This window comes from Pogonomyrmex barbatus, unplaced genomic scaffold (genome assembly GCF_055798465.1).
Source record: "Pogonomyrmex barbatus isolate J1 unplaced genomic scaffold, ASM5579846v1 scaffold18, whole genome shotgun sequence".
In the NCBI taxonomy this organism is placed as follows: domain Eukaryota; kingdom Metazoa; phylum Arthropoda; class Insecta; order Hymenoptera; family Formicidae; genus Pogonomyrmex; species Pogonomyrmex barbatus.
The window spans coordinates 5741542-5758794 of NW_028297114.1; the positions used below are offsets into that span (position 1 = coordinate 5741542).

The 17253-nt window shown below is 44.6% G+C and overlaps 1 protein-coding gene across 1 annotated transcript in view; it reads right to left on the minus strand.

The window, feature by feature from the left end:
* Positions 1–17253, minus strand: part of eIF5B (eukaryotic translation initiation factor 5B) — a 34508-nt gene that overhangs the window by 5378 nt on the left and 11877 nt on the right. Inside the window, exons 12-14 of the mRNA XM_089075267.1 lie at positions 14093–14169; positions 13594–13801; positions 13364–13459 (exon numbers count right to left, since the gene is read on the minus strand). Of these exons, the coding sequence (XP_088931393.1) occupies positions 13364–13459; positions 13594–13801; positions 14093–14169 (381 nt within the window). The remainder of the gene's footprint in view (positions 1–13363; positions 13460–13593; positions 13802–14092; positions 14170–17253) is intronic.

A 17253-nucleotide genomic window follows, 5' to 3' on the forward strand; every position in this document is an offset into this window, starting at 1 on the left:
ACCTTTACCGCGACCGGAAGTCGAGACAGCCCAAGTATACCTGAGCGCGGCACCGTCGAACCAAGCCGAGCCGAGCCGAGCCGAGCCGCGCCGTGCCGTGCCGTGCCGTATCGTGCCGTGCCGTGTCGTGCCGTGCCGGGAGAGCCGAACCTGCCTCGCAACCCGAGTCCGAGACGTGGGTACGCATTTTCGTCGTGAATACCGGCGAGAATCGGTGAACCAAGTAGGTAGGCAGGCAGGCAGGCGGATACTCGCACATACGTAGGTCGGCACGCAGTAGGCTGGCTGGTCGTAGACAGATCCACCGGGTGTTCGAGAATATCTCGAACGACGAAAAACTGGAATAACGGCCGTCGGACCGGAGCAACTTCCGGCCGACATTTCAGCCTCGATTATTTCATACCGTCGAGCGAAATCGGTCTAAGGAAGTATCTAAAGGAGGCGGCGCTCGTTTCTTTCTTTCTTTCCTTCACTCTCTGTCTCTCCTCGGAAATAATGACATTATCGGTCAGCGATAGTTCAAGTAACTTGAACTGTAACTTCCGTCACACAAATTAGATGCTGCTAATGCGAGTGTTTCGTAAAACTATTTTGAAAAAAAAAAAAAAAAATGCGTTCTCTGAAGAGATGGTTTTTAATGTCGATTCAGGAAATTGGTCTGAATGGAAGCTTTTCAAGCGAAAGAAAAATCCTTTGGATGCCTGCACACCGCAAGTTTATTGAATTTCGGAACACGCTGTATAACGGTGTATATGGGCGAAAAAGTCCCGAGCACGTTACCCCGTTGTGCCGCGACACACCTGCGGCCACGGGAGCGCAAAAGTGGGCGACAAACCCGGACGCGGTCGCGTCCAAGATTTGCAAGCGCTACTGGGCCGTGGGTTAAAAGAGACCCGTGACTTTTGCAACGTTATCGGGGGTGTAGTCGAACCAACCTGAAACCACGTAGATTCCTGCTGTCTTACAATTACATTCGAAAAAAAAATTAATCTTAAATCAAGACAAATATTCTCAGTATATGAGCAAGAATATTATAATCTTAAAAATTTCAGTCTTGACTTTATTGAATTTTTATTGAATTTTTATCGCAAGTATTATTTTGGCTCAACTCGAGACTAAAAATCTTCTATGAAAATTATAATATTCTTACTTACGTATATAAATCTTGATTTAACTAGTTTCTTTTCTATGTTTATTTTTTCTATTTCATTTGTTGTACGATAAATTTTTCAAACATATTGATTGATTTGTAATAGTAAAGTTTGAAAATTTTCTATCTTGTAATTAATCAACGCGTTCAAAAATTTTATCGTATGACAAATAAAGTATTAGTTCAAAGCGATAAATTTATGCATTTCATTTTAAATTGCCGTTGAAAAACTCAGGAAACTCATTCGCGTGTCGAATAATCTTAGGAAAATTTACCGCGTATATTGCATAAGAAAGAAAAGTATATTCGTTGGGAAGCGAGAAATCCATTGCGGAGATGCGAAAGGAAGATGACATCGATTTATCTCTCTCGTGTACCGCGAGAGGTAAGACCTTGGCTCCATTATCTCTCTACGTGCCGCTTCAAGGCGTTATTTGTCCCGTATCCAAACTGCGTTAATTACGTGCGCACTCAAGGCGTTACGGCCTTAGTGGAAGGAAGTTCCTCCGTGAGCACGACTTGCTTCGTAGTATATTAAGAAGCATATTATCATGGAGATAATAGAGATAAGCGGAGGAAGTTCATCTCGAGAGCCTACTTCTTTCCTTGATCGTGGTTAAAAAAACAGAGATATCGAGTTCGAACAAAGCCTGCCGAGGCCGATACGGATCCACAAGTGGCGACGCAGACGCACACAAAGCCGGCGACACGTTATCGTTAGGTGGACAATGACCGGTCGAATATGTCCGCCTGTGTATCCCGAAAACCCACGCCAAGAAAGCGATGGGCTGGACGTTCGAGCCACCCGGTATCCCCGCCTAGTCGATGACCAATAACTAAGGCATTGCTTCTCAACCCTTTCTCGAGTGACGGAACACCGTGACTACAAGTCTTACGAACTGGCAATAATAAAACGCTCGTATAGAATAACCCAGACCAATTTCGACCTTTCAGATTTTCCATAATTTTAGGATAGAAGGAATTTTTTCAAGATGATGTATATCGGATATCTTATCGGGACGAAATGAACGAAATCATCAGAAAATTCGAAACACCAATCTGCGTGTTAGGAAAAATGATTCTTGGAAAATTCAAGTTTCGTTCTTCGTTCAAGCTTAAACGGATAATCCGATATCTGTTATTTTGCGACGCGGCAGGTGGTCTCGCGACGGCTACCTTTCTTTCTTTCTTTTTTTTTTTTTTTTTTTTTTTTTGGTGTATCCTTTCTCAAATTATATTTTAGTGTAATAATTACATGCCAAGGAACAAAAAATGTATACGCGTTATACCGAGAGAATATTGTGCGTGTCGGAGTTAATCAGCTCAGACGCGAAAAAAACAAAAAAAAAAGAGAGAAAAAAAAGAAAATACGATCGTCCGTTCCCCCTCCCCCCCTCTCCCGTGTGCGTCGTGCATGTTCCACGATACGCTCTTCTGTGACCGGCGTACTTTTATGGCGTACCCCCGTCGTCAAATTCCCGACACTCCGCCGCGAACGAAAGGAATTACCATATAGGTGCACACGTGTGCAGGCGGGCAAACGAACCTTGTTCGTCCTCCGCCTCGACCTTCTCCGCCCTTTCTTCCAGCCTATCTCGCGCCTTCAATCCTCTCTCGGCTCCGTTCTCTCGACTGCTCGGGGTTTTAAGATAAAGTTCGGGACTCTCTCTCTTTCTCTTTCTCTCTCTTTCTCTCTCTCTCTCTCTCTCTCTCTCGAGGGGGACCAACCGCTAATTTCGTATCATCATTCCTTTCCTCCCTCGCAAATGTATAACATTACGCGGCGTGTTTTTTTACGACTGACGTCGCCTCCATCCATTTTTGTCACGTACTAGGAATTTCGGTAGTCTCGAGCCTCTCTTCACGACTCTCTGAGACTCTCATCTAGATACAGGTAGCTCCGCCGATCAGGTGCGCTTTAAATAAGGGATTTTCATGAAGAGATATTAAGAGAGTCCGAGAAAGAGAGGTAACATCTACGTCGATTTGAAAGCGACGAGTTTTAGTGTCGTGATATATTTAAGTACTCCTCGACGAACGCACTTAGACGCTATCGTTTCTTTCCTCCGAGAAGAAAGGGATTATCCCGTGGGGTGTGGCAAGAGGGGGGGGGGAGGAGGGCGGGGGAGAGGGGGAACCTAACAGCTTTACAGCTTAAAAATCTGGTCGTCACCTCAAACCCGGCCCTCGTCTCCTCGAAATTACGGAAGCCATTACGTGCGTTATCGGCGCGCTTTACCTTTTACGACTAACATGTCAATAGAGCGCGAGAGGGGGGAGAGAGAGAGAGAGAGAGAGAGAGAGAGAGAGAGAAAGAGAGACGAGAGGCAACCGTCTCTCATCTCGCTCTGTTAAACGCGATCGGGCCTGGTTACCGGCGTGGGCCCGAACGTATATACTGTCCACTTTAGATTTATCTCATTCTAAGTGTCCGAGAGACGCGAGGATCTCTCGCGTTGCGCCACGTGGGCGGAGAAGAGACTTGCGGGGTCGGCCGGGTTGATGGCGAAGAGGACCAAACGGAAAAGCGTGCGCGTACACACGCGCACGCAGGCGCACGCATGCGTGTGCCTTATCCGCTCGTCTTCCGATGCTAAACTATCTAAACCGTTCGCGCGGACACCCACTCATCCGCTGCGGTTTCTCCGCATAAGTTCTCGCCACGCCATTCGGCGTTCATTACGATTATTGACATGTCCGCCGCATTTGCGCACTCGAAAACTCTGATGAACTCGAACTTTTCCGAATCAGCGATACACGTTGTAAAAAAAAAAAAAAGAACAAGGTGAAATTAGATAAACTCAAAATTAGATGAAACTAACTCGATCTCAGAGTCGAGTATGGCGGACTAACTGTTCTGATTGATTTCAGGAAAATTTTAGTATTTATTTTTAATATCTCGCTTGACAACATATTTATAAAATCAGTTTTAATTTCATTCGTAGAAAATGAATAATAGTATAGTTAATTATTATGAACACGATGAAGTAAATCTGATAGAATAGAATAGAAATAATTTTAATGTTGATAAAACTTTTCTATAAAATAACAGGAATTTAATAAGTAGTTGTTAATGATAATTTATTTCATCACCCTAAACTTTTTTTCAGTGTACATAAAATTAAACAATAATATTAATACTTTTGTACATTGTTACTAATAAAAATCTCTTGATTTTAGTAGCTTAACAGATAAAACTCGAGATAAAATCTTGAGAGAGAATTTCGACGCGTGTCACAAAAAAACCGCATACAGATAATACTTTTTTTATCATTCACCCTCAGCCCCGCCACTGTAATCGTAATAGCCACACGAGTGCGAGATCAAGAATCTCGAAAGCGTAAAATGCACGGCTCCGTCCTGAGGACGACTCGCGAAAGGTAAAACCGGGAGAAACAGGAGATGCCCTATAAATTATGAATCGCGGATGCCGTGGAGGAGGACAGCTCTGCTCGCGAGCGATCCAGAGATCTTCACCCGGAGTGAAGAAGAGGGAAGAAAAGAGTTCCTGGAAAGAAGTATAGCGACCTTGGCACTAAGAGCACGCGCGCGCGATTCTATTCGAAGGCCGATCCCTTCTCGGCGCGAAATGGAAATTCGCGGAGAGGTGCAACGAGATGCCTAGGCTCGCCGAAGGCTCGCTTCATTCCGCGAAAAGCACGCTAGACTACGCAAGATGCACCTGCTCGTGCGTCACGTCACGCACCGCCGTGTACCGTAAGCCCTGCCGTGGCGAGAAAGAGAGAGGAAGAGAGACGGAGGCGGGGGAGGGGAAGAGGGGGAAAGACGAGGGAGAGAATCCTCTCGCGAGATGTTATTCCTCCATCGAGATGCCGCGAGAGATTCCGACGCGACCGAATTGAAACAGCGGCGGGATTATTTATTCCGCGAGTACGAGCACGATTTGCACGCGGCTTTCGCAGCCCGAACACGCTCGTAGCGGATGCGTAACGGTATGTTATGCCGTCGTGAGATGCGCGATGTTGCGAAGGAATATTGACACACATACGGACGGTGGAGCACTCTCGGGATACTCCTACATATCGGGAGTTCAGCCTCCCGAGAGAGAGCAATGTTTATGCATCGTGGCTTTTGGAAGTTAATTATAACGAGTACGCGGCGCTACATGGCGGCCACGTGAAAAGACAGAAGACATGTAGGAAATATTGCCATTTCCATGCAAAAAAAAAATGTTTAGAATTATTCTCGCGATAATGTAATATTTACCTCTCTCTCTCTCTCTCTCTCGCGTTTCCACTACAGCGTACATTTCCCCGTCATTTATCGCATGGACATCGATTGTATCAATCGTATCGTGACTCTTAACGCGACCGTCAACGTGATCCCCAACTGATATTGCATATCGAAATTATTATCATGTGAAATATTTGACGTTTTCCCCTGCCTGACTGTATGTGTTTTGTCACCTATCATATTGTTTATTCATATTGTAAATTCTTTCATTACAGAGGGGCTCAGGTGGTAAAGAAAGAAACATCGTTACAAAGTCTGGATTTGAACATTTTTAAGGCGCTCCCGAATGTCGAAATTACAGTCGCGGTTCCGATATTTGTAGTCCTCGTGATTTGACTATAAGATGTGCCCGATTGTAATCTCACTGTACGCAGGTATTGTTATCTATTCGCGCGTGGGTTTTAGACATCGTCATAAATATCGATGCGACCGAGCGCGATCTTCCCTCCTCTCCCGCTTTCCCGGCGGCCTGCATATCGGAAATTATTTTCGCGATATTTACACGCGGCTTTCGCGGGCTGACTACAGCGTGCGTATACGCGGCCGCATTTATCGCGGGTGCGTGCGAGGACAGACGGAAGACGAGGGGGAGGAGTCGTTCTTGGCATACTAGATAGCAGACGTGGCGCGACGCATCTCGGCGGGAGCGAGCGAGCGGGCAGACTCGCGCGCGAGCGCGCGAGACGGGAACCGGAAGTCTATTTTCGTGGCCCGCACCAATTTAGAAGGCTTCAAAAAAAAAAAAAAAAAAAATAGTTCGTGCGACGAGAGTTAGCGGCTCTAGCGGCTCTCACTGCGTGCGTCGTCGTCGGCGCTTTTGGACGCCGTTAATCGAGATTCGCGCAGCGTCCCCCGCGTCTTCCGCAAAGCGCTCCGTTTGCGCGCATTTGCGCCCGCGGCTTGAAATTTCGCCGGAGATCAATCGCGAGGATTGCAAGCTGATAATAGACGAAAGAAGCCTACCGCAATCTCAAAAGATAATCTCTCTAAAAGATGAAGAAACGAAGATAAGAAGAAACGAAGAAATACAGAAAATTATATAAAAGTGAAGTCCGTAAAAATCGGGATTTTAAAGAATGAGAGAGAGAGAGAGAGAGAGATGTAATTGAGGCTGGAAACAATACTGGAAATGCTTGAAATTTAATCTTTCGAAAATATCCATGACAAATAAAAAAGAAATAATGTTTGAGATATTTGAATATCGCTCATCAATTCCCGGAAATATTGCATACTGGTTTCGTAGATAATTTAGTTGAAAATGTTCCACGAACTTTCTCGGAATATAACGGACAGATCTGAGACTAGACGAGTGTCTCGCTCCCAGGGTTGAAAGCCCGCTCGCGCTATTTAACGTTCTACGGACGTAAGCGTGTTCTCCACGTGTGCCGGTACTGTTTACTCCTTTTCCGCCGCGACGTTTTTTATCGTCGTTGGCAGAATTAATCGCAAACTCGGGTAAAACGATCCTGCCGACATTGGAAACCTCGTATCCGGCCGGCCGTTTCCCTCTTCCTCTTCCTCCCGTTCTACTAGCTGCTCTTTCCTGTAATTCTCCCCCTTATAACGACAAACATGATGCCAAATGACAATTTTTGTGTTGACAAAAGACTACATCCGGAAACGATCGTTTTTTTTTTTTCGCGAATTATGAAGAAGAATCATCAGGAATCTTTTCTTTATGTAATTTTTTTGATATTTTTATATGATACAGCTTCTCATAAATCTCAACTTTTAATTCAGAAAAATATCTTTTGAATATTTTCTTCTTTTAAAGTGTACTTTTTACTTTCAAGCCTTGATTATTCAAAATCTGTAGATATTTTCTATTTTCGCGCCGAATAAAAATCTACCCTTGTCATTCATCTGTCAAGAATTTATCGAAAATCTTTTCACGCGGAAAAATTTAGACGAAAGATGAAAAATAGAAAAACGACAAATAGAGATGGATATTTAAAGTGGGATAAATAGGGAGAAAGGGCAACGTTCAAAAATGAGAAACGTGGGATGCGCAAACTGCCGATGCAGCACGATCGAGCACAAACTGCGTGTTCATGGCGCTTATTCAACAACCACATCCCGTTTTTCGATCTTCCGGCCCTGTCAGTAGTTTCGTGGAAACGCCTCTGGCTTCCTTCCGGCCGTTTATCACTCGTTAGACGGAAGGGTGGGCGAATGGTGTCGAACCCTCTCGAATGCGGACGCGAGAGGCTCGTCCTTTCACAAGGATACCATCGATTCCTCATGTAATCTTGGTGGTGAATGTAGCGTGGATGTGGTATACAAATGCTAAGAATAAACGACACAGTATCCTTTGGTATTCGCCGACCGGCTCTTTTGAAGCTCGAAACAGTTCCCCGGGGTTAACTCGACACATCCGGTTTCGATCGATGCTGTCAAAATTATATGAGATATACGAGAGACGGACTTATTCACGGCGAAAGATATTCCAGTTTTATCGCGCGTTACAAAATTAAATCTCACATGTCGATCTCATTTCTTTTTTTACATCTCTCCTTGTTAACAATAGTACAGAATCATATTATTAAACCATATTTAAATTTAAAAAATTTTACTTTTAAAAAAATGTATCGTGTATCTTATTTAGTTAATCTTTATGACTATGATATCTGAAAAAAAGTCGGAAAGCGCTTCAATTAATATCTTTTCCCGAAAAGACAAAACTTGTAATGGGCTTTTTCTCAAGTATCGTCTTTCTTATTACTTAAAATTATTCAACAAATTTAAAAAAAAAAAAAAACCTCATAGCAATGTAAAAATTAACTGAGTAAGATAAACGACATTTTTTTTTTTTTTTTTTTTTTTCAAGTTGTGTCTCGCGTGCTTTTTTATTACCGAGCAATCCGCGAAGTGAGGAAGAATGATTTTTCGCGTAGGAGGAACTCCCCGGTGCTTGAGAGAATAACAGGCGCGTGCGTTCGTTGCGGGCAATTGCGAAACGTCGCGATCTGAATACCTCTCAATGGAGAGATATCCTCTCCCACTTGAAATTCCTATCCGCCGCGAATGTGCAAGCGCGCGCGCGCGCGCGCGCGAATGCCACGGCGTATGCGCCAAGGAAAAGGAAGAGGAAACAGCAGGGGCGGGAGGGGAAGAGGGACAGGAGAGAGAAAGGAAGAACGGCTATGTGCGAGCGCCTTTCCGCCGGAAGAGGACTCGCGCAACGAAGCGTTTCTAGTTCCTGTCGCTCGCGCCCACGAGCTGAATATAATTCCAAGTGAAATCGTTCTAAGCTGCGCCTTTCTTGACATTTCCGATCCATTTCAGCCGCGAGAGGCGGATAAGACAGCGGGATGTAAATCTCAATGCTGTCGGCTTCGAGATAATATTCAAAGTTCTAGATGATTAAGTGAGAAATCCATTTCGACAAAAATTTATACATCCGAATTTATATTTTCTATCTCCATATGTAGATTTTTTTTTTCCTACTCCTTTTCTCCTACGAGACATCGTGAAATATCCATCTCCGTACCAGAGATTGAGAATCGGCCGAGTGCGAGCTCGATGCGACGTATGTCGATCGTGTTTCTCCACGCCACGATAGCGTGTTGTTGAACTTGCTACGATAAAGGGCCTCCACCTCTTTCTCGTTCTCTATCTTTCGCCCTGCTTCGCGCTTGCGCTCTCTCTCTCTCTCTCTCTCTTTCTCTTCTTTCATCGGCCCCGTCGCTCGCTCGTTTCGCTCGCTTCTCCTCGAGCTTCCAACTTTCGCTTTACGAGGACGACAGCATGGTCCAAAGATGCACCACCATATCCCATTCAGCTCCAATTTAGGCTAATCTTTGATTTTATTTTAATTGTATGGAAAATATAATTTGATTGGCTGAAACAAATTCTGATAATGAAATATGAACGATTCAGAAATTCCGATCACTTTTATAAGAAACTATTATTTCTGTCTGTTATTTATATCAATTAGATGCAAAATATATACAATGCCGCGGTCATTTATCTATTTTAGCTAATTTCTCGTATCTAGATAATTTTCGCTATGATTGCTAAGATCATTTTTTTTTTCATTGACGGAAAACCGGAGCTTTATTAAAGACGAAGAATTTATTGAAATATTTACGGAGTAGTCTTGTCTAGCTGGAGCTATAAATGACATAAAATATGCCTACTTCATTACGCCAGCAGACGGTTCGCTCATTTGGCTGATAAAGAGAAGACGAAAGAAAACGGAAAGATGAGTGTCGCGCGATACAGAGCAAAGACTGCGAAGAAGCAGCAGATGATGATAATGATGATGATGACGACGAAGAAGAAGAAGACGCCTTTACGGAGCAGAACTTACTTCCGCCAGGACCATCCAATCGTGAAACGCGCCGAGATCTACTCTCGGAGCGAGCGGAGAGGAAAAAAAGAGCAAGAACAAGAGCGAGAGAGAGAGAGAGAGAGAGAGAGAGAGAGAGAGAGAGAGAGAGACAGCATCAAAAGCGCGCGACGCTATCGCGACTCTCGGGTCATCGGGCCGAGTACAACCCGCTACCGAACGAACAGACGGACGTACGGACGGATGAACGAATGGTCGGGCTGCCGGTCGGTCGGTGGGAAGAACGGAAAATGGATAACGGGGAGGGGGGGGGAGAGAGAGGGGAGAGAGGAGAAAAAAAGGAAACGCGGCAAGAAAACGGCAGGCCGAAAGAATTCGCCGGATTTCCGCTCGCCGTTAAAACCGCCTATCGAGACCGGCGCGTTGCGCAACGCCTATGTCCTGTGTGTGTTTCCTGTGTATGTCCCTCTGTGTGTGTTTCTACATGTGTGTCTGTGTGCGTTGCGCGCGGGCACGCCCGCGATAACGCGCGATGGAAGTCGCGAGAGGGGTCGAGGGGAGGGAGGGAGGGAGGGGGGGAGGGGATAGATGAATAGATAGGTTTCCATGCGAGTTCGAGACTATTATCTCCAGCGGCTCTTCCGCGGCGCCACGGGAATAAGTTCTACGGGAAGAGGCAATTTCTCGGGACGCGTTGCATAACGACGGTAATCGGAATGATGAATTTGATATCATTCGCTAAATCGCGTTTATGGTCAAACGCGATCCCGCTAAAATGAATTTGATATCCTCCGCTAAATCGAGAATAAGATCGATGCGATTCGTGCGATTTCGATCTACGGACGCGTAAGCTGTCTAATTATAACTATGAGAATGAAGAGAAACAAAGAAACGTTTTATAACGGCAGGAGGCCTCGTGACGAATCACGACGACGACGACGATGACGACGACGACGACGACGGAGCGTCATCGCGCGAGATTGGCATGCTCTTGAGAAGTTTCCGCGCGAGTGCGACCGCCTCTCTCGCCAAATGCATCGCGAGCTGAAAATCCGCTCGACGCTTGCGAGCTCACGTTCCGCCGGGTCGTTTCTTCCGTCCCACGTTTAAGCCTTTTCCTTCCTTCCTAAACTTCCTTTCGCGGCGCGATATCCGGTCGCTCCGACAAAAGGAAAGCCCGGGCGCAAACTGACCTGCGCTAACTCGAGTTTCGTGAGACTCGACGGACGCACGGGATAATCATTAGGTTATCGTTGGAGGAACACATCCCTGCATGCGTCCGTTGAACGCTTTGCACGATCGGGCGATGCGGACGGAAGTGATTTTCACGATAAATGCGGAGTTTTCCGTCGCTTTATTTGACGAAACTTCGTGCTTTCTACGTTAGTTTCTAAAGCCTTTATTCAACGAGGCCAAACACGTGCGAGCTCGGGGCATTGTAATGATCGAATAATCGGTAACATCAGTCGATTCTGTTTCCTACCCATAGCCCATAGCGAGATTTTCGAGAAAAGATTTCAAAGTTGGTTTAAAGCCTTGCTTCAAAGTTCGTGCCTGTCCCAAAGAAGAAGAGGAAGTAAACAAAAAAAAGGAAATACCTGAATGGAAGTTTATATAGTAAATCATGTCGCATTTCCTCGAAAACTACGACATTTCAAAGAAAAATCGAAGAGTTTTATTTCCTCCGTTTTCATGAATGAGGCGATCCAAAATAGACTGTTCACGAATTCAAGTCACGTTCGGAAAATTGTGGAAGTTGTGTCTACTTCACGCTCGTCATTCAACACCGGATGTAACGCCAAACGACCAGAGAAAGAAAGAATCGGCCGTTTGAAAAACGTTCTTCTTTCGAAGGACGAAGGCACGTTGCGGCGAGGGAACACGTTTCGCGCAAAATCTCGCGGATTCATTCCTGGGGTGCGTTGGCGCGAGGCGAGCAGCGCGTCCGCCAGAAAACGTTGAGAAATAACGTCGAGAGTTTCGAGCCGAGCGGTGTCTCTCGAGCTCGATGTCCCGCGGAGAGAATATCGCGTGGGCCCGGATACGTGGTCGGAACCGCTTTCTATGCGCAAGGGCCTGGAATGCTCGTCGCCTCTCCTCGCGCGAAAACGATCGCTTGACGACCTCTCGCGACTTCTACGAATCGCAGAGCTGCGCGCCGTAGAAAAAAAAGAGATTTCCGAATGACAAAAGGAAACGACCAAGTATAAATATATTCGGCGGCATAAATATATGTATGATGGAAATCGTGTCACTTGATCAACACGCTCCTTCTCCTCCATATTAATATATGAAGAAAGTATAAAAATGATTGTACTATTCAAACATGAGGTGAGCCTACTGTATTTAGATGATTTAAGTAGAGACGAAGACTCTTTTCATCAGTTTCGCGCTTGTAAAGCGCATTTAAGACTATAGATCTCTTCGAACAAATAACTAACAGGATGTTGAGAAAGGGTTTAAAAGAAAAAAAAAAAAAAAAAAAACATTTGCGCGAAGCGCAATACCGAGTCGAGTTGGATCGAGCCGAGCTCAGCCGCGCGGTGACAGAGCCAGTCTCGCGCGCTTAAATCATCGATCGCGGATGCGTGGGTGCGCCACCACGACGCCAGTGGGAGAATACATTTCGGATTTTTGTCCGTCCGGGAATTTGCGTGCCACTAATGGCATCGACGACGCCGAGCGACGGAGAGCGAGGCTAGGCAACCTGCAACGTTTCGCGCGCGCTACCGCGTAAGGCGAGGCCGGAGAGGCCGACTACCCACCCGGTTCCTCCTACGGGAAAGAAACGGGACGAGGAGGGAAAAGGAGAGGGCGAACGAGGGAGGAAAGAGAGAAACGGAGACGAACTCTCCTCGGTCGATCGGATCCACCTACGGGAGCGAGGGATCGAGAATGCCGGCCGGCCGGCCAGCCGGCCCGGAGCGGTTTAAATATGTCGACGCGATCGATCGGCCAACTGAATCGCCGTATTTCCGCCAAACGAGTTCACCTACGCGCGCGCGACGATAGTTCTCTCGGTTACCGCTCTCCGCTCCGCGGGTCCGCAGGACCGGTCCTCCGGTCGCGACTTTCCGGACCCGGTCGGCCGCCCGGTGCAGGTCCTGCGCACAAGCGGCTCGGCGGCCTCTCTTTCTCTCCTTCCCTCCATTCATCCCTCCGTTCCGCGCACGCGCGAATTCAATTTTCGCCGCGGGCCTTCGGCGTAAATTTCATTAATCTTGCCGCCCGATTATACGCCCGGCGTGGTTATTTTTGGCGCAACGCGCCAAACGCGCTGACAAGTCGCGCCGGTTTTGCAAGCAAAGACTTTGCCGACGTTCATATTTTATTCCTCCCGGAGGAATAATGGAAATACTTCGCCTTACTTCCCTTAAGTAAATCCTTTCCTGTCAGGTTTCTCTCTCGTTCAGAGATGCAGAAATAATTCAGGCTGTCGGGAGGCAGCCTAATGTCTTATTATCAACGATAAAAATGCGGGAACAGTTATCGGAAAGACATCATTGGTGCTCGCGACGACGCCCGAGGAGATTATCGGCCTGTTCGGACGACACATTCATATTCTAATGATGCGAACGACAGAACGGAGGAGGTGTGCGTGCATTGCGATTCGCGATAGAGTTTCATCATAGAGGTAGAGAGGAAGAAGAAATGTTAAGTCAACTCACGTCCTTGCTCGGGACGCAGAGCGGCGTTCCTTCCTTGACGATTCCAGCCTCGACCATCACGCCGATCACGATCGGGTCCCTCGAGTTGAATACGTACTGAAATCCAAGCGGGGCCAGGTTTAAAAAACGTCGAGAGTTCGGAGATCGGCCGGTGCGACGTCGCACCGGCGTAAATCCTGCTTGTTTATCGCGCGTCCACCGCTTGAATCTTCGCGAGGCGCGCAACTCACCTGCGGCAGGATCTTCAGCTTGCACGGGAACACGGCGATGTGCTTGTTCTCGTCTCGCTTGCGCTGCTTCAGCTCCTCCCTGTAATTGGTGAATTTGTCGAACAGGTGGTAAATAATGTCCGCCTGGAAGATCTTGACGCCCAGCGAGTCCGCGAGTTCTTGCGCGTCCCTCTCGATCTTCACGTCGAAAGCGAGAATCGTGGCGTACCTACGAGCACAAATTCATTAAACAATTAATTACATTTCGCTATTGATTGTCTTCTTCGTCTCCCTTTTAGAAATCTGAAATTGTGTGAAAAAGCTTTCTCTCATTGTTGTTAGATTTTTATAAATCACTGAACGAAGTCTAAATGAAGTTGTCAAGTGACAATTTTGTAAATTAATAATTAAAATATAAGGAAAAATCGTTTATCTTAACTCTTCCTCGTTTCTTGGAAAATTTGATAGAATTGGAGAGAATTGGATAAGAACGACAGTTTCACTATCGAGGTACACTCACTGGCTATCGTGCTCCAACATGATGGAAGCTTTCATGACGTCTTTCTTAACAACCGGTCCAATACGAATACCGGAATACTGCGAACAAAAACAAAAATATCGTTAGCGAAGGAGATATTGTCAAACGCAAGAAAGATATTAAACGGCATCACGAGCGAGCGAGCGAACGCTGCTCGTCATTGCGCAAGTCGCTCCGATTTCGCTCGACGGCGTGCAGTGACTGTCTCTCTCGCTCTCTCTCTCTCTCTCTCTCTCTCTCTCTCTCTCTCTCTCTCTCTCTCTCATCTTGGCAACATTATTACATAGTTTTCTTGCGTTATGTTATTTCGCACATTGTTACGTAACACAAGGGGGACCGAGTAACGATTGCTGTAACAATCTAACGGCCGGAGACGCGCGAATCACACTTGTCATCTCTTTAACGCGAACCAGTTTCTTACGAGCAATGTAACTTTTCATCGAAGCTGATATTCGTTACGCGTGACCACGCGGGTGCGTGCAAAAAGTGCCTCCCATCCATTTGCTCGGATGAGAGAAGTAATCGCTCCGAGGATAAATGGAAAAGTCGTCACGAGTAGTCATCAACCGTCAAACAAATAATACATCAAATCTCAGTTCTCGGATGTACAATACATAAATTAAAAAAAAAAAATAAAAAAAAAAAGTCACAAAAGTACTATTGTCGAGAGTATTTTTCGACGATACATAATTATCATTTAGATACAAATTAAATCTATAAATATTAATAATTAATTTCCTTAATAAATGAGAAATAGGTGCTCGCTTGAGGGCTCGCTAAAACGAATCGAACGATCGCGTTTTGACGCGATCGTCCACGCGGGCGCGACTACATCGACGAGCGAATCTCTGGAATCATTGCCACCGAAACGCCACGGATCCCGTGGGTCTCTCTCTGCCGCGTCGTGTGTACACCGCCAGGCAAAAATAACCAGTGACGCATGCATGCCGCGTCCGGATTGCAGCCGGACGGTGCAACGAGACGGGACGCGACACGAGACGCGCGACGCAACACGTCGAAATAAACGCGACGCGGGATGCAGTCGCAAACAAGCCGTTTTTCGCGGCTTTACCGAGAAAAGCCGCTCCGCGGCGATTCGAGGAGCGCCGCGATCCGCCGTGGTCGGGATTAAAGCCGACCGAAGCAGAACGAGCGTCTCTTCGTGGCGTTACGCGATACACCGAGACGAAGACGATCCGAGTCCACCGAGAGAGACATCTCGAGAGACAGATAAATCTCTCTCTGTCCGAGATCTACGCCTTGCGATACGACCAGATATTCCCTGCGTTAAATCCCTTAAATCGTATGCAATAATTAATGACACTTTTTTTTACCGGCAATTATATCTCTCTCTCTCGGTATTTTTATTGTTTCAACGTCATAAATTTAATGCTGAATAATTTCTGTGGAAAGAGAGATATCTCTGAAACTTGTAAATCTTTAACCAGTTCAAAAACTAACGCTTGTGTAGTGAATGACTTGAACTTATGAATAAAGAAAAAAAATACACGTTTTTAATTCTTTCCGTTGGTATCTTTAGATACAGTCGGTTATTATCGATAAGATAATTAAAGAATATCAGTTGTTATTAATTGTTAACGATACAAATAGAATATACACGAGAAAAACAACATTGCTGAAATACCTGAACATTTTTTCAGATATTTCAGATACAGATCTGGAAATAATTTTGAATCATCAAAATAATTAAATAAAACACTTAAGCATGATAACAATATTGCAAAATTCTTTTATTCTAATAATTAACGTTATATATAATTATTTTTATAGCTCAACAAAATTATTTTTAGATCTCAATATGACCATATTTGTAGATATTTCAGCAAAACTTTTGTATATATATTCTGTTTGAAATTTTATCAATTATATTGTGATGTAATTTCACGATTAGATAGCAAAAACATTTTAAGCTGTTTTAAACGTTTTAAATGTTTTAATTAATATATTCATGCATCTGATCTTCGATGTAATTTATTTTTAGTTAGATTTTTAGTTTTAGTTTTTTTTTACTTAATCATTTTTTTTTTATCCAAAGTTCTTAATTTGTTATTAATTTTCATTTTTTTCATGTTGACGGCTAAATTAAATTAGAACTTCCATCGCTGTTCGTGCTAATTAAACATTTCTATTTATTTCTATTTATTACATTTCTATTTATTATCTAGCTAACACAAGCTAAGTTCCATTGTTAAAAAAAATTTGATATTATTTCTACATTAGATAGAAATAATACTTAATATCACTATAAAAAAAAAAAATACTTTTCTGATATTCTTCAGAAGAAAATCGAAAGACGCGATTAATTAAGAATATGTACGATGTTTATTTCCGATAACTGCCGGATTATATCGCGCTACACATTACATTCCGTCTCGATCACCAGCCTCCCTATGATCCTCGCTATGATTTTACACTCGCGCGTCTACTTTCCGGTTTCGAAACGGATATCGGTTACTCGTTGCCGATGCGGTCAATGTCTAACACGATACTCGATATACGGGATTAATTGCCGCGTTAGGAGAACCGCGATCGAGTTAAACACACTATAAGTACAGTATAACTTTCAGATTTTATCTCGCATCGCGCGCTCCTCTTTTTTACTTCTTATTATTCGTTACTCTTCGGTACTCTTGTGTGCCCGTAAACAAGATCATTATATGCAAAACCACTTACCTATACCAAAATACTAAATACTATCTCTTTATGCTAAAGTATTAATAAATATGTCGAGTTTTAATGATCGCAAAATTAAATATATGAAAATTTATACAGGTGCTCACTCTAAATAGAATCTCGTAAATTGTTCCCTTCCTTCCAGTAGAACAATCATTCTTCGTCTTTCATAGTAAATAAGTAACAAAGCTCCCATAGCATTTATTAATATTTTAACTTGCATAAGCATTTTATAATAATACCATATTTGAAATAATGACCCCCCTCCTCTCTCTCTCTCTCTCTCTCTCTCTCTCTCTCTCTCTCTCTCTCTCTCTGTCTGTCTTATTTTTTTCTCTATCTTTCTCATTTCGAGCGTACCCTCGCGAACTGCATCCTCTTCGCGATTGTAACGATAATTATTCCCGCAGGTATACAGACCGTGCAAATGATAGTTCCTATTTACGGGC